Source organism: Nerophis lumbriciformis, linkage group LG34 (genome assembly GCF_033978685.3).
Source record: "Nerophis lumbriciformis linkage group LG34, RoL_Nlum_v2.1, whole genome shotgun sequence".
NCBI classification, from domain to species: domain Eukaryota; kingdom Metazoa; phylum Chordata; class Actinopteri; order Syngnathiformes; family Syngnathidae; genus Nerophis; species Nerophis lumbriciformis.
The window spans coordinates 22118981-22136456 of record NC_084581.2 but is presented as its reverse complement, the minus strand read 5'-3'; the positions used below and the strand labels follow the sequence as shown (position 1 = coordinate 22136456).

Below are 17476 nucleotides of genomic sequence, written 5' to 3'. Positions count from 1 at the left end.
AGATACTCTTTAGGGTTCATATGTTTGCAAATCTGACTGTGATGAAGTCAGTGCCTCACCAGCCATGAACCTCACCGCACGTCACTGATATGTATGTATGTATATATATATATATACACACATATATATATATATATATATATATATATATACATATATATATATATATATATATATATATATATATACACACATATGTATATATATATATATACATATATATATATATACATACATATATATATACATATATATACATATACATATACATATATATATATATATATATATATATATGCACACATACACAAAAGATTGGAGGGTTGTGAAATTATTCTCATCTATTGACAGGCTCATTAACATGAACAATGTGATTGGGACATTGCATGACAGTGCAGAATGTCAGGACTTGATCTTGGTTGTTTGCTTTTCCGGGATGCAGCGGAAAGTTGGCACGGGCGAGACGGGAACCAAGGTACATGATTTATTTATTAAAAAAAAGATCAAACAAAAAGCGCGCACAATGGCGGAGAATAAGCTATGAAACCAAAAGACTATAGCAAAAAAGTACAAATGAAAAGCACGCACAGTGGCGGAAACTATGAACAATTAAACAAAACATTAACTGTGGCTTGATAAAGAAAAACTTACTTGGCATGGAACCGGCATGAAAAAGGAGCAGCAAGGATCATAAGGGTGTGCAGAAGCATATATGGGGTGCGAGGTCGTCAGGCCGAACAACAGAAAATGAATTAACTTAAATACTTATGGACATGATTAACAAGCAGGTGCATGACTCAAAACAGGTGCGTGACATGACAGGTGAAACTAATGGGTAACTATGGTGACAAAACAAAACTGCACAAAAAGTCAAAAAATAAAGCCTGATCACACAGACATGACAGAGCCCCTCCCTTAAGGACAGATACCAGATGTCCAAAAAACCCCAAAGATCAATAGTCATGGGAGGGCGGGAGGGGGACATGGCGGTGGGTCGCCAGCCCAAGTGGCCCCGAATCCACCGAGGCAAAGTCAAGTGGCGGCGGCGAGTGGAACGCCGCTGCAGCAGGCGAGGCGGGCGCCCAGGGATTGGCCACATTCGTGGCCGACTGGGAGGTGGGCGCACTTGGCGTGGCGGGCGACCAGGTAGCGGCCATATCCGTGGCCGACGAGGAGGCAGGCGCGTCGTCATCGTGGCAGGCGTGGTGAGTCAGGCGGCGAAGCTCGGCGTGGCGCGTCAGGCGGCGAAGCTCGGCGTGGCGCGTCAGGCGTCGAAGCTCGGCGTGGGTCTTGGTATAGGTCTTGGCGTGGGTCTTGGTCTTGGCATGGCAGGTCTTGGTCTTGGCATGGCGGGTCTTGGTCTTGGCATGGCGGGTCTTGGTCTTGGCATGGCGGGTCTTGGTCTTGGTCTTGGTCTTGGCATGGCGGGTCTTGGTCTTGGTCTTGGCATGGCGGGTCTTGGTCTTGGTCTTGGCATGGCGGGTCTTGGTCTTGGTCTTGGCGTGGAGGGTCTTGGTCTTGGACTTGTTGAGCTGGTACCGGAGCTTGGCGTCGTGGAGCTGGTACCGGAGCTTGGCGTCGTGGAGCTGGTACCGGAGCTTGGCGTCGTGGAGCTACTGGTGCAGGTGGAGGTGGTCTAGCTGGGGGTTGCGGCTTGGCAGGTCGGAAGACTGGTGAGGGCGGTCGTGCTGGAGGCTGTGGCTTGACAGGTCGGTAGACTGGTGGTGGCGGCCGTGAGGGAGGCTGTGGCTTGGCATGGTGATGCCGAGCCACCCCACCAACACAGCTCCCGACCCCAGCCCCCCCCTCAAGGGGCGGATACCAGACGCGAGGTCAGATATCAAGTCCACATCCACGTAAGCTATTATTGCGCTTGCCTTGTCTGAATATAAACAACTTATGAGAAAATATGCACTCTTTCTGCAACCTTCAAACACAGCATATGAAGAGGAAATGCAGACAATATTGCTAGTGATGTAAAACATGAAATAATTGTAGTTTACACTATGATAACGTTACCATATATAAATTCAACAATACATCATACAGTATATGGCTGATTTAGTACTACAAAAAACAATGGGAAGTGTTAATAACAGACATCATAGAAGTGTATATCATTGTTTACATCCAGAGCAGCCACCTTTGAAGCCAACTCAAAGGTAGTGAAAATACTCCGTCCGACTTTCCGAGTCTGAATTTCGACCTTGAGGGGCGTTCTAGTTGAAATCCCAACCAGGAACTCGGAAATTCCGACTTCCCAGTATGAATGGAACGCATCATTTTGGTGCTTTCCAGGGCGGGAATCGCAGCGGCTTTGTGCATGTGCACATTATTTGCAGTCTGGTCTTTGAATGGTGAGGGTGTCCGCTCTGCTTGCGCAGCAGAAGCTACATTTAGACTGACCATCGCCTGTGAGTACTTTGGAACGGAGTAGAGGCTCACGGCAGCAACCGCCACTTATCCTGGAGGACATTGACTGCAGCAAGCTTTCGCCTCAGTCTTCGAGACACAAAAAAAGTATTTGAGACACAAGAAATCCCCTCCAACAACACCGGGAAAAGTCGCTAGATTTTTCGTGAGTAGCTGTTTACAAAAAAGTCACGAAGAGAATTTGAAAAGTCGCCAGATTGAGCGACAAAGTTGCCAAGGTGGCAACACTGTCTGGTAGTGATGTGGCATTTGCAAACGCGCACAAGTTATTTGATTTCAGGAGTTCCATTAGGACAAAGACCAATTGAAGTTTAGAAAAAAAAAATGGATTATACTTTTTTCAATTTTACAAGATAGTGATTTTTTTTTTAGCTGTACACTTTAACCAGCAAAATTATTACGACATTGAGGAAAACATTCTTAAAATATTTCTGTATACAGTAGTGAGAACTTGCCATTGAGAGGCGATGGTGGGTTCAAACATCCTGACTTTCTGCCCGTGTGGGGTGTGGTCGCTCACTGGCTTGGAGGCTGGTTGTCTCCCGCTTCTCCCGTGCCTTGTCCTCGGCTGTGCACGTCTGTCCATGGCCTGCCCGGTGGCGCGGTTGGCTTAATCCTGAGGGTCCTGTTGCTGGCCGGCCTGCTTGCCTGCTTGGGGCCGGTGATTCCTTGTGCGCTGCACCTGCTATTTTGAGTGGAGCTTTGTGTGTGGCAAGGGCCGCACTTTGTCTCCCGCACTTGCTGGGAGACAAATATACTATACAACCTAGATACACACCCTCATATATACATACGCACATACAAACGTACATACATACAGACAGGCGGCATGGCTCAGTTGGTAGAGCGGCTATGCCAGCAACTTGAGGGTTCAGGTTCCATCCCTGCTTTCACCATCCTTGCCATTGCCGGTGTGTCCTTGGGCAAGACACTCTACCCACCTGCTCCCAGTGCCAAATGTTTAAATGTAGTTAATGGGTTTCACTTTGTAAAGCGCTCTATGAGTCTCAAGAGAAAAGCGCTATAGAAATACAATTCACGTATTTACAAATGTATGTTCATACATACACATGCACATACAAAGGTACATGTGCACGCACATTCACTATACAAACATGCATACTGTACATACACATGCACATATACATGCATACACTCACACCTCTTTAACCATATATTAACATTGCCCCCCCATCCCTTACCATAACAATGTAAAAGTTTAATGTAGTCCGCTTCGCTTCGCCCCCCTCCATTATCTGCTTTCTTTTGTGTTTCAAGTATTTATTACATACTGTATATGAATTGTTGCATTTAAAACAATTCTAATATTGATAATAGAGGTAATTATTATTTTTCATGATCAATATTGTTCTTTCTATTGGTATTTCTATTGGTATTTGTATTACTCCATTTGCAGTGTAATAAGTCATTTCGGTGTTCTTACCATCTATTTCATTAATTGGTCTTTTTTTTAATAATTTTTGGTATCATATTTGTAAATATTGTATTTTCTGATGTAGTTGTTGTTGTTGTCTCTCTGTCTTATTCCCCCTTTTGTATAGCTATTTTCCCCATCTGTCCTTTTTTTTCTTTTTTTTATCCCCTCCTGCTCCAGTCCAGCTGCGCCAAACACTAAATATATCCATTTAATAAAGTCAAATACAAATAGGGAAACAACATAAATATCCCACACTTCTCTTTTGCAGAGTAAAACTGTACAGCAAAACGGTATCTACATCAACAATATGATTTGCCTGAGTGGCTGTACAGGACACATTTAAGCGGGAACTGCAATTTATTTGGAGTTTTGCCTATCGTTCAAAATCATTATGAAAGACATGACAGATGGATTTAAAAAAAATGCATTCTAACTTGTAAATAAACGTAAATAAAAGTCGACTTACAGCGGAGCCAATTATTACTGCAGTGAGTAATAATCAGTGATCCATTTTTGTAATTAATGCGTTGCGCATGCTTCAAGTGATCAAAATACATAAATATTAAATGTTATTATAAATGTGCGCATTACTACATTACATATATACTTACATCATGTATACAAAACCTCAATTGAGGTGTTTAGATGTGTTTAAGCGCTTTATATGCAAAATTGCGCCGCTCCCTATATAGGCTCCATTGTAAGCGGACTTTTGATCGCATTTATTTTATATATATAATGCAAAAAAAACAAAAAAAAAACTATCCATCATCATGTCTCTCATGATTGTGAATAGGCAAAATAAAAAAATAAAAAAGTGCAGTTCCCCTTTAAAAAAACACTGGTCCCTTAGAGCAGTGGTCCCCAACATTTTTTGCACTACGGACTGGTTTAATGTAGGCTTTATTTTCAGGGACCTGCTTTCCACTTGTGTTAGATATATACAGCAAAAATAAGTGTGTGAAAAATACAACTCTCTATAACGCTGAATTAGTGGGAGCCCTGGGCTTGTTTCTTTGCAATGACATGCAGATTGTAATCAGCCTTTGGCTACAATCTGTCACATTAATATTTGATATGTCCATTAATGTGCATGGTATCATGTCACAAAGTTATAACAAATATAACAAATGGCAACTTCCTATAAGTTTTATTGTACATCTATAAGCAAGCTTATTGGTGTGTCTAATGAGACAGGTGAAAGTTAAGTCAGAGAAAATGCAGTCGTTTATAAATTATTCAATGTTTCTCTGCGGTCCGGTAGAAAATGCGCCACGGGCCGGTACCGGTCCCCGTACCGGTGGTTGGGGACCACTGCCTTAGAGCACAAAACGCAATGCGACGACTTCTAATGAGTTTCATGTTTAAGACTAGTAAATTTACAATGTAACTGTTAGCATCCCCATCGTTTGATCCTCAGATGAGCTAATTGTGCGAAAATATTGTTTGACAGTTGAATGATGTCATGGTCTGACCACGGACTGAGATGCAGTGGAGAGTGAAGACATGTTGCATGGGGTCCCATTCAAGCTGACCTTTTTGCTACAATTCCAGGTCAGGAAATTTGGGTCAGAGAACAATGCACTCTTGTCAGATAGTTGGTAGCAGGGTGCCGGGACCCCTGCGACACGCTCCCCACCCAGCACTCATCCCAAGCCTTCACATTTAATCACTCATCGCGTTAAGCCTTCCCACAAGCATCTGATCTCAGACACTTAACTACAGAGAGTACCAGAGCAACTGAGAACATTTAAGATTTTTTTATTTTCATTTAAGTTCCATTAAATATATTACACGGCTCACTAAAGTAGAGAAAAACAAGTGAATGGGTAATTTGCTTCGTTGTCCCTAGAGCGACACAAGGGACAGGAGGAGGTTTTCTATCTCTACTTTCTCCTGCTCAAGTAGCTGCTCCAACTGCTCTCCTTTTAGGAGCAACTTCTTGATGGCTTTATTGAATTCATTCATGCCGTCGTCCTCTTCCTGAGATTCAGCGTGTGTCTCGTTCAGCGACGAGGATGACGACGGGTGCTCACCGTCCTGAGGTTCCACAGCTGTCTCATTGTGTGACGTTGCTGAAGGAGGCGCATCTTCCTGAGGTTCAACATCTGTCTTGTGTGTTTCTGATAAAGGACACTCATCATCCTCAGGGTCAACAGCTGTCTTCTTCTGCAATGCTGATGGACAGTCATCGTCCGCAGGTTCAACATGTGTCTCATTTTGTGACGCTGACAAAGGACGCTCATCATTCTGGGGTTCAGCAGTGGTGGAATCTTCCTGATATGCAGCAAAAGTCTCAACGTTTCTCTCATTCAACAAAGTTGATGAAGTCGTCTCATCTTCTTGAGATCCAGGCAACATCATATTTACTTGAGGTTCCACATTTGTCTCATACTGCGGAACTGATATTTTTACTTCCTGAGGTACAGAAAAGGTCTCCATATCCCGGGGTTCAAATATGTTTTCCTCAGGTGCAGAAAGGGTCTCCCTATCCTGGGGTTCAAATATTTTTTCTTCCTGAGGTGCAGAAAACTCACTATCCTGGGGTTCAACATGTGTCTCAGTCTGCAAAGCTGGTGTGGGAGTCTCATCTTCCCGAGGTTCAGAAATGGTCTCATCCTTTGTCTCATTCCGAAAAACTGATTCAGAAGTTACATCGTCCTGAGGTCCAACAGTGGTCACATCTTGCTGACATGCAGCAAATGTGTCAGCTGCCTGGGCTTCAACATTTGTCTCATTCTTCAAAGCTGGTGTAGGAGTCTCATCTTCCTGAGGTACAGCCAGGATCATATCTACTTGTAGATCAACATTTGTCAAATTCTTTAACGCTGGTGTAGGAGTCTCATCTTCCTGAGGTACAGCCAGGATCATATCTACTTGTAGGTCAACATTTGTCTCATTCTTCAAAGCTGGTGTAGGAGTCTCATCTTCCTGAGGTACAGCCAGGATCATATCTACTTGTAGTTCAACATTTGTCAAATTCTTTAACGCTGGTGTCGGAGTCTCATCTTCCTGACGTACAGCCAGGATCATATCTACTTGTAGTTCTACATTTGCCTCATTCTTCAAAGCTGGTGTAGGAGTCTCATCTTCCTGAGGTACAGCCAGGATCATATCTACTTGTAGTTCTACATTTGTCTCATTCTTCAAAGCTGGTGTAGGAGTCTCATCTTCCTGAGGTACAGCCAGGATCATATCCATCTCTTGACATGCAGCAGTGGTAGTCTCATCTTCCTGAGTTTTAGTCAGCATTATATCCACTTGAGGTACCACATTTGTTTCGTTCTGCAGAGGTGATGTACCATCCTCCTGAGGTACTGCAAAGATCTCACCCTGCTGGAATTGAGCATTTGTCTCATTCTGCAAATCTGGAGATAATGTCTCATCTTCCTGGGGTGCAGCAAAGATGTAACCCTCCTTAGATTCTAAATGTGTCTCATTCTGCAAAGCTGATGTAGCAGTCTCAAAACCTAGACACACAGCAGGGATCTCATATTCCTGAGGTGTAGCCAGCATTGTATCTACTTTAGGTTCCACATTTGTCTTATTCTGTAGAGCTGATGTATCATCCTCCAAAGGTGATGCAAAGATCTCGCCCTCCTGAGGTTCAACATTTGTCTCATTCTGCAGAGCTGGTGTAGAACTCTCTTTTTCTTGAGGTTCAGACATGGTACCCTCCTGCTCGGGTATAGTACTATTCTCTGGTTCAACATCATTCAGAAAAGCTGGTATAGCAGTCTCATGTTCCTTAGGTTCTGATCCGGTCTGATCCTCCTGAGGTTTGATTTGTGTCTCATCATTCTGAGGTGAAACGGCTGTTTCAATCTCGCAAAGTTTAATTTTTTTCTCATTTGGCAAAGCTGGTGTAGTGGACTCAATTTTCGGAAGTTCTGTAACTATCTCATCCACCTGAGATTCTATATTGGCCTCATTGTTCAAAATCGGCACAGGTTCAGCCTCTGCCTGAGTTTCAGTAGTCATGTTGTCCTCATGAGGTTCAACATTTGTCTCATTCTGCAATGCTGGTGTAGCAGTCTCATCCCACTTGTATAAAACAGCTGTCTCTTCATTTGTATCCTCTTGATGTGTTTCTTTTTGCAGAACATTGTGATAGTCTTGAGGTTCAACCATTTTGTCCTCCCCCTGAAGAGTCTCATCCTCTTGAACAAATGCAAACATCTCCTGTCTTTGGTGTGCAGGAGTGGTATGGTGAGGTACAGGATGCATCTCAACAGTAATTAGCTCATCTCCCTGCAGTGCTGTAACCATGAGTGTCGCATCCTCCTGAATAACTATATTGGTGTCAAACGTGCTATGTTCTCTGTGCTCCTGAAGCAAACCATTCTCATCCGTCTGAGGTGCATCAGTTTTGTGCTTGTTCGCCGATGGGTCAGGGTCCTGGTGGACGGTTTCATTCTCTTGTGACACCATGGTTGTCTCCTCAAGGATTGCACCGTTGGTATCTTCCAAGATTTGCAGAGGTGTCTCATCCTCTTGTATGACCACATATGTCTTAGATTGTGAAGTTCTCTCTTCCTCTAACAGAGCTTCAGTTGTGTAATCCTCTTGTGTTGCAACACTCGTTTTCTCCGCAGTTGTTGCGTCCACCACAACTGATGTTGAAGTCTTATCCCCCTCTGGTGCTATGTTTGCCAGTTTCTCCGGATGTGCAGCAGTGGTCTCATTCCCCTGAAGTGCAACATTTATCTCAACTTCCTGATTTTCTGATGTTTTTCTATTCTTTAGGGATGTACTTATTTGATCGACTTGGGTTGCAGGACTTGTGTCCTCCTCTTGAAGTTCTAGAGTTGTTGCATCCTGCTGACTTTCTTCTTCCTGACATACTGAAGCTCGTTCTGTCTGCTGATCTTCAGCAGCTGTACCATCGACCGGAGAAGCTTGGGATGTCCAGTCCCCTTGAGCTGCAGCCGTTATGTCTTCCTTCAGGCTCTCATTCTCCAAAGGTGATGTAGCAGCTTGTTCTTCTGTTGACAAGTGGGTCTCATCATCAAAAGGTGCTTTAATAGTTTCATCTTCGGAATGGGCTACCGGTGTATCATGTTCTTGAAGTGTAGCAGTTGTGTGGTCCTTCTGAGCTTCCTCACCACCTTCAAATTGCTCCTGAGGAGTTGAAGTAGTTTCCTCTGCCCCATTTGTGGCTTCTTGTTGAGAGGCTGCATTAGTCTCATCCTTGTATGGTGCTGGACTTTCCTGGACTTCATGAGATCCTGAATCTGTGTCCTCCTTTTGCGGTCCAGCAAACATCACATCGTCTTCGGGCACTGCATTTGCCTCTATGATCGCAAGTGCTGCAGATGTTGCTTCTTTCAGAACTGAGGCTACTATCTCTTCCACCTCAATTGTAATTGTGTTCTCATCCTCTTGAAGAAACACCTCAGTGTTTTCCGTACTTTCCTCCTCCTGAAGTTCATCAGTTTTATCCTCCAACTGCAGATCTGTATCAGTGCCATCCGCCGTGAGGTCTCCAGGTGTTCCTCCCATTTGAGGTGTCATCTTGCTGGCTTGAGGTCGCAGCCTCATCCTTCCAAGGTGAAGCCATGCTTTCATCATGAGCTTTTTCATGTTGAAGGAGACTAATCTTGCATGTTTTACATCCAATGGAGGATGTGGACATCTCACTTCATTGTGAGTTGCGTGTGGTGCATTTCCTAAAGCGGTTTGTCCTAACAAGTCAGCAGTGCTCTCATCTTCATCAACTGTGGAATCTGTGTCGTCCTCCTCAAGTCCTGCAGATGCTCCATCCTCATGGAATGATGCAGCAGTCTCATCTTTGGACGATGCAGCAGTGGTCTCATCCTTGTGAGGCTCTTGATCTATGAAATCCCCACGGGATACAGTTGCGGTATCCTCGAGAAGAGCTCCAGTTGTATCCTCCTCTTGCCATGATGCAAACGTATCATGCTCCTGAGGTGCAGTGATTGTCTCGTCTTCATGAGAACTGACATCTGTCTTGACCTCCTGATGGACTCTTCCCTGCTCCTGCGATGCAGCTTCAACCACCTGTAGCGCTGTAGTTTTTGCATTTTCTTGAACTACTGCCGGTGACTCCCCCATCCATTCTTCATCATTTGCTAAATCATCCTGTTTCTCTGCTATAAATGAGGCATCTTCTGCAAATCCATGGGGCTCATTCTTTTGTGATGATGCAGCAGGCTCATCATCTAGTGTTGCCTCCTCTTTGATGAGTATCTCTGTTAGAATCTCCTGAGGAACTGCAGGGAACTCATCCTCCAGAAAAGCAATGGCTGTGTCATGCTTCAGAGGAGCATTGGTCTCATTATTTTGTGATGATGCAACAGGCTTATCAAGTGGCACCTCCTCTTTGATGACTATCTCTGTCAGAATCTCCTGAAGAACGGCAGTGACCTCATCCTCCAGAAAAGCAATGGCTATGTCATCCTCCAGAGGAGCATGGGCTGCATCCATCTCTTGAGGTGTTGCAAAAATCCCGTCCTCCTGAGGTTCAGTGAAGGTCTCATCCTCATAGGATTGGGAATCTGTCTGAACCTCTTGAAGGACTCTTTCCTGTTCCTGGGATGCAAAATCCACAACCTGTAGACTTGCAGTTGTGTTATCTTCCAGAAGAGGTGCAGTGTTCTCATCTTCCCGACCTACTGCATGTGACTCTTCCATCCATTCTGTTTCATCATTTGTTACCTCATCCTGCTGTCTGGCTGTAATTGTGTTATATTCTCCATGTCCCTCAAGGGTCTCATCCTCCTGTGATGATGCCGCGGAGTAATCAGCTATCGGTGACACTTGATTTTTCTGAAAATCCTGAAGCACTGCAGTGGTATTGTCCTCCAGAGGAGCAACGGTCATATCCTCTTGAGCTGTTGCAAATGTCTCATGGTTCTCAGGTGCAGCAATGGTCTCATGCTCGTAGGATCTAACATCTGCCTTGACCTCATGAGGGTCTCTTTCCTCCTCGGATGTAGCTTCCACCACCTGCAGCCTTGCAGTTGTGCTGTTCTCCAGAGAAGATGCAGTTGTCTCATCTTCTTGAACTCCTGTTGGTGATTGTTGTCCCTCAGGGGCCTCATCCTCCTGTGAGGATCCAACAGAACCATCATCTTGTGGTAAGTCTTCTAAAGGCTCTGTCTGAACTCTCTGAAGCTCAGAAGGTGTCTCATCCTCCAGAGAAGTTACAGTCTGGTCCTCCTGTGGTGCTGAGGTTTGCCCACCTGGTGATTTGGGAACATTCTTGACTTGCTGCTGACGCGACGAATTTCTACGTCTCACCTTGTGTTGCGCATGTTCTGCTTTTTGCTCCTCACTCTCTTCCTGCTTGGGTGTAAGGAGTTGACAGGACCTCTGATAGGGCGTTTTATGTTTCTGGATATTCCTGCGTTTCCTCTGCTTCTGTTTACTCGGCATCTTGGTGTCTGCTCACTGAGAATACAAGTGAGAAGATAGTAATGTTTAGTGGCGAGCAGCAACCACCTACCCTCCCCCCAATGACTACCAGGCAGTCATTTGTACAAAGCTTTAAGATGCCTTTGTCATCAGAGACATCGCAGCAACTTACTCTTTGGTGTGACATCATGCAAAAGTTGACATCATGTCACGTCTAATCAGTGAACAGACACTTTATTGCATCCTCAGTAATATAGTTGGGAGCCTTTTGTAATGCTAATTGTATCTGCATTCACTTATGTCATTCAATTGACAATCCCCAAAACAGTTTGTGCACATATGTGTTAAATTTGTTTGTTATATTTAGGGGATATTAGGTTTACTTTCCTTCTGAATTATGCTTAAGTACCCTTTTTTGGAGATAAGACGTATGCTAAAGTGCAGGAGCCAAAAGGTGTGCTTAGGTGTCCACTTGGGAGCCAAATTGTGCACCAAAGTGCCATGTTGGGGGCCAAAACTCACTAAAGTGTCCTTTTGGGAGGCAAAAGGCATGCTAAAGTGCTTTCTTAGAAGCCAAAACATGTGCTAAAGTACCCTTTTGGAAGCCAAAATACATGTTAAAGTGGCCCTCGTTGGAGCCAAAACGCACGCTTAAGTGCCTTCTTAAACCAAAAAGTGTGTTCGAGTGCCCCCTTAGAAGCCAACATGTGCAACAACGATCCTTCTTGGGGACAAACATTTGCCAAAATGTTCTCTTTGGAGGCAAAAACACAAACCAAAGTCCCATCTTAGGAGACAAAAATGTATGCTAAAGGGCTATCTCTGTTGGCAAAACACACTAATTTGCCCTCTTGGGTGGAAAAAACAGACTTAACTACTGTTGGATTGGACAGTCTTAATTCTAAGCTTTTCCAGGCACGTTAAACCCTGTTCAATTTGGCCATCAGCCCATATTCCTATTTTAATTTTTTCATTGTATTTTTATTTGTTTTGCAATTTGATGTATTTATTACCAAGTGATGGAATAATTAAAAGAAACTAGATTGATAGTAACTAAAGTTTCACATATCAGTGAAATGCGTTCAAGCGAAGACCCACCTCTCGCTGCCTCTGATTGACCACCCGGCCTGACGCTAACCCCAACACACAAGCATGCTGCAACAGTAGCCAATCAGAAGTAGTGTAGGACGGGTCTTCGGTGTGAGAAAAAAATAAGGCAGGCTTAATAGAGCAAGCAGTCTCTAAAGTCAGGGGCATGGCACCAAATGCTGGGCCCCCATACACAAGACTATCAAGTGCCTTCCATCCCACCCTGAACTCAACATTGCCACCCCATACACACACTTGGTATGTTTACATACATTAAACAACTAAATATTGCATTAACTTGGTTGAAAGCACCTTTTTAAAAACATGTTTAAAAACCTTAATTAGGTTTTTGGATTTTTTTTTTTAAATTAACATATCTAGAGCATACAGTATCTACAATAATTATTTGGTTTCGATTTAGAAATCTCCCTCCCACCAAGAAACTCATTATAAAGTGGCCTAGACAATCAAATAACCTGTCATTCACTGAAAGCGGCTGTTCGTAATTCCTCACAGTTATATTTTTCAACCACAAAATTTAACATCACCATTTGTAGAAGCTTATAAGTTAACTTGCATTTGTATGGAAGGTGCTTTATGTTTTTCAGCCAAAGGGGACTATGCACCTTATTTATCCATCCATCCATTTATCTTCTTCCGCTTATCCGAGATAGGGTCGCGGGGGCAGCAGCCTAAGCAGGGAAGCCCGGACTTCCTTCACCCCAGCCACTTCGTCCAGGTCCTCCCGGGGGTTCCCGAGGCGTTCCCAGGCCAGCCGGGAGACATAGTCTTCCCATCGTGTCCTGGGTCTTCCCCGTGGCCTCCGACAAGTCAGATGTGCCGGAAACATCTCCCTAGGGAGGCGTCCGGGGGACATCCTGACCAGATGCCCTAACCACCTCATCTGGCTCCTCTCGATGTGGAGGAGCAGCGGCTTTACTCTGAGCTCCTCCCGAATGACAGAGCTTCTCACCCTATCTCTAAGGGAGAGGCCCGCTACCTGACGGAGGAAACTCATTTCGGCCGCTTCTACCCGTGATTTTGTCCTTTCGGTCAAAACCCAAAGCTCATGACCATAGGTGAGGATAGAGGCGTAGATCGACCGGTAAATTGAGAGCTTTGCCTTCAGGCTCACACAATGGATCGATGCAGGGTCCGCATCACTGCAGAGGCCGCACCGATCCGCCTGTCGATCTCACGATCCACTCTTCCCTCACTTGTGAACAAGACTCTGAGGTACTTGAACTCCTCCCCAATCCGGAGATGGTACTCTACCCTTTTCCAAGCGGGAATCATGGATGTGCTGATTCTCATCCCAGTCGCTTCACACTCTGCTGCAGACCGATCCAGTGAGAGCTGAAGATCCTGACCAGATGAAGCTCTGGGGGCCACATCATCTGCAAAACGCAGAGACCTAATCCTACAGCCACCAAACCAGATCCCCCCAATGCCATAAAAGTTATGAACAGAACCGGTGACACAGGGCAGCCTTGGCTGAGTCCAATCCTCACTGGATACGGATCTGACTTGCTGCCGGCAATGCGGACCAAGCTCTCACACCGATCATACAGGGAGCGGACCGCCACAATCAGATGGTCCGATACCCCATAATCTATGAGGACTCCACACAAGACTTCCCGAGGGACACGGTCAAAGGCCTTCTCCAAGTCCACAAAGCACATGTAGACTGTTTGGGCAAACTCCCATGCACCCTCAAGAACCCTGCCTTATTTAAATATGAAAATATTTATAGAGCATTATTTAAAGTAATTAGTAAGTCGCATTTTAATTCATTGCAATTCTTAGGTTTGTGAGAATAAATTACAGAAATGTACTATTTCACATTGCTGTTATTATATTGAAGGACATGTTAATCGGGGATCTGTGTGATCAAAAGTTTGGACACTAATGCAGTTTATTGACCTCGATCTATTTCTTGTTACCTCAATTATACCTCTTTTTTCTTTCTAAATTCTTATAGTTTGGCATCTTGGAATAATTGAGTTTTCAAGTAAATGTTACACAAAACAATGGGGGGTGTGCCGTTGTTGTTGTTGTTGCTGCTGCAAGCATGAGGACAAGGAATTAAAGGAGCGTCAAGCTACGGCGTCATTAGGAAAATACACCATTGTCTAGCTCACAGGTGTCAAACGCAAGGCCCGGGGGCCAAATCTGGCCCGCCACATTATTTTATGCGGCCCGCGAAAGCCTGGAAATAATATGCGTTAATAAAATGCTTAATCTTTTCTTACTAAATACATTTATTATTTCCCCTTTTGACATTAAACATCATGTACTGCATGCAATTGCATATCTTTTAAAATTCAATATTATCAAAATCAAAATGTAATGTTATATATTCCAAATATATATTTTTTGTTAAAATAAAGATAAATACTGTACTTAAACATCTGCTTGACTTATGATTTCAAAACAAATTATCAATCAAATTGTAGACTGTAAAATTGACAATAGATTTTACGATTAAATTTGAGTTTTTTACCGTAAAATCAACTTTGGTACTGTTTTCCGTATACAGTAAAACACTAAAACATGAAAAAACAAACAAAAAAAACAAATCAAGATTTTACTGTAAAAAAACCAAACTGGCAGAATTTTACTGCTAAAAACAGCTGTATTGTTTTTCCATTCCATTCATTGTATATTTTTATATGCTGTAAAAAAAAAATGCTTTTACTGTAAAATTCTGGTGACTGAGATGACAGTTTTTAAAGAAAATGTAAATATTTTTTTGCAGCTTATGTAAAAAAAATAAAATATTAATGTATTATATATATACATGTACATTCATATATTACTCATTGTTAAAAGCGGCCCTCCGAGGGCAACCATAACTGCGATGTGGCCCTCAATGAAAACGAGTTTGACACCCCTGATCTAGCTTATGTTACTATTAGTAATTTAACAGAACACAATTGGTTTAAAATTAAATGTTTACCAATTGATAGTTAAGTTGATGTAGTGAAAAAATAACCGGCCCGGATGAAATGATTGGTGTGTATGGCAGTCACTCACTCGGTCTCATCCACACGTACAAAAGCAGTACAAGAACAGCAGTTTGCAGTTATGTTGTTATGATAGAATGTACACCCAAATCACATGTAACGTCCGTACGTACGTAGTTACGTCATTACGTCCGAGAGCCCATAAAAGGGCGTGATATAACGCTTCAAATACATTGGAAAGTTGGCGCCCCCTAGGCATTTCTGTTATTGTTGCAAACAGACCCTTTAAATATTATGAATCTGTCAAAGTTCCCCGTAGTGTCAAGTAGAGATGAGCTTGTTCACATAGGATGATCAAAATCAAAACGTCATTATTATTTTTGATTTGATTATTATTAGTACATTTCCCCCTGAAAGTCAATCTCTGTTTCCTAACTTTAATCGGGGGTCTTTGAACGCACCACAATTATGGGCAATTAGATGCAAAAGCGCATAACTTTCTTCTCTGCTGCCACAAATAGATTTATTATATGTTTACCTTCTCTCACCTCGCCTTGTTCCAAAATGTCGGTGCTGTGTTTAAATGTGAGCTATGATGACGTCTGTGGTGAGTGACTGTTTGAAGTTTTTATTGCTGCTACCTATAGGTGGAATCAACCATTTCGTATTTTTGATAGGGAGATGTAGGCAGTCTCAGACATTTTTAATTTGACTCAAGCAACCTTTTTATTGAACGTCCAGGGCTATATTTTATATTAAGATTTTTGACGTCTTTTTTTGTACCAATTTTATATAGGAATTTTTATTATTTCTTTTTTTTTTTTACAAAAGCCCAGGCCCCCCAGGTCTGTACGTGCTTGAACCCCGGTACAATATCCCCACTTCGACGAAACTGTTTTGCATATAAATACAAATAATAAATATTAAAAATATGAATATTTACTCAGTGGTGAAGAGGAGCTCGAGGTGGCAGTTTCTGAAGCTCCTGCAAACACAGTGAAGTCAGTTTCATCAAGAGGAAATTGTCGCAGTAGAAGAAGTCACTAGCGACATCATGTGGTTGCCAAGTGTAATTGACAAGTGTTTTAAAATATTACCCGAATGCAGCTGAGATAGGCTCCAGCGACATGTCCTGCCACCCGGAACGGGACAAGAGGTAGGAAATGGATGGATGGATAATCGTAAAATATGTATATAAACAAATGTGGTTACGGTCATAATGTAAAAATTGAACCCAAATAAGATAATAAAAAAAATGAGGTAAGATTTTACAAATATACATTTTATATTGTCCATGGAAAACATATTTTAACAGTGAACCCAACATAAGAAAATGTAATCTGAAAATGTATTTTAGTACTGTAGTAGTAGTTTTTAATATTTACATTTAAGTTTTTTTAAATACCTCTTGACCAATTATACTAAAAAGCAGAGGTGTGGACTCGAGTCACATGACTTGGACTCGAGTCAGACTCGAGTCATGAATTTGATGACTTTAGACTCGACTTGACAAAATGTAAAAAGACTTGCAACTCGACTTAGACTTTAACATCAATGACTTGTGACTTCACTTGGACTTGAGCCTTTTGAATTGACATGACTTGACATGACTTGCTACTTTCCCCAAAACCCAAAGATGAAAAAGTTATTCGGGAGCGCTCCGTATTTTTCATCGTGTACTTGTCTATCAGCGTTGCGTGTGTCAGCTGGTGTGCTCTCAGTACAACAGCCAATCAAATTAGATCTACCAACGAAGAAGACATGTCCAAACCACACGCCAGTGAACAAAAAATGATACCTAAAATAATTTTGTTTGGGTATAAAAATTACGAGGTGGTCAACACAAAACGGTTTGCAGTATGCAACACATGCGGTTCGAAAATGACTGATGGAGAGGCAACAACTTCCAACTTCGTCCGGCATTTGAAGTTGCACAAAGAACGGTAAGTTTTGAATGTAAGATAACGTTTATTGGCTAAGTAACGTGACTTTTATTTGCTGTGTAGTTAAATCAGTGAGGCTGTAAACTCACTGCTAACGTTATAACGTTATTGCAAACACGGGAATCTGTTGCAGTTCACTACCTTATTCATATTTTTTGTTCAGTGATTTTTTTTTAAGCAGGGTTACGTTAGTCAATATATCACATGTAACGAGACGGCGGTCAGCAGCA

General features: G+C 42.8%; 1 protein-coding gene across 3 annotated transcripts; it reads right to left on the bottom strand.

Annotated features, from left to right (window-relative positions):
- Positions 1 to 5627: 5627 nt before the first annotated feature.
- Positions 5628 to 16824, bottom strand: LOC133576330 (uncharacterized). 3 transcript variants are annotated; one of them, XM_061929480.1, is made up of 2 exons: positions 15842 to 16824; positions 5628 to 11284 (listed from the first exon to the last, which is right to left on the bottom strand). In XM_061929480.1, exon 2 carries the CDS (start codon positions 11267 to 11269, stop codon positions 5720 to 5722), a length of 5550 nt encoding a protein of 1849 aa, XP_061785464.1. In that variant the 5' UTR covers positions 11270 to 11284; positions 15842 to 16824; the 3' UTR covers positions 5628 to 5719. The 3 variants fall into 3 exon arrangements, with proteins under 3 accessions (XP_061785464.1, XP_061785466.1, XP_061785465.1); XM_061929482.1 differs by having other exon boundaries at positions 16247 to 16824; XM_061929481.1 differs by lacking the exon at positions 15842 to 16824 and adding an exon at positions 15374 to 15401.
- Between the last annotated feature and the right edge of the window lie 652 nt (positions 16825 to 17476).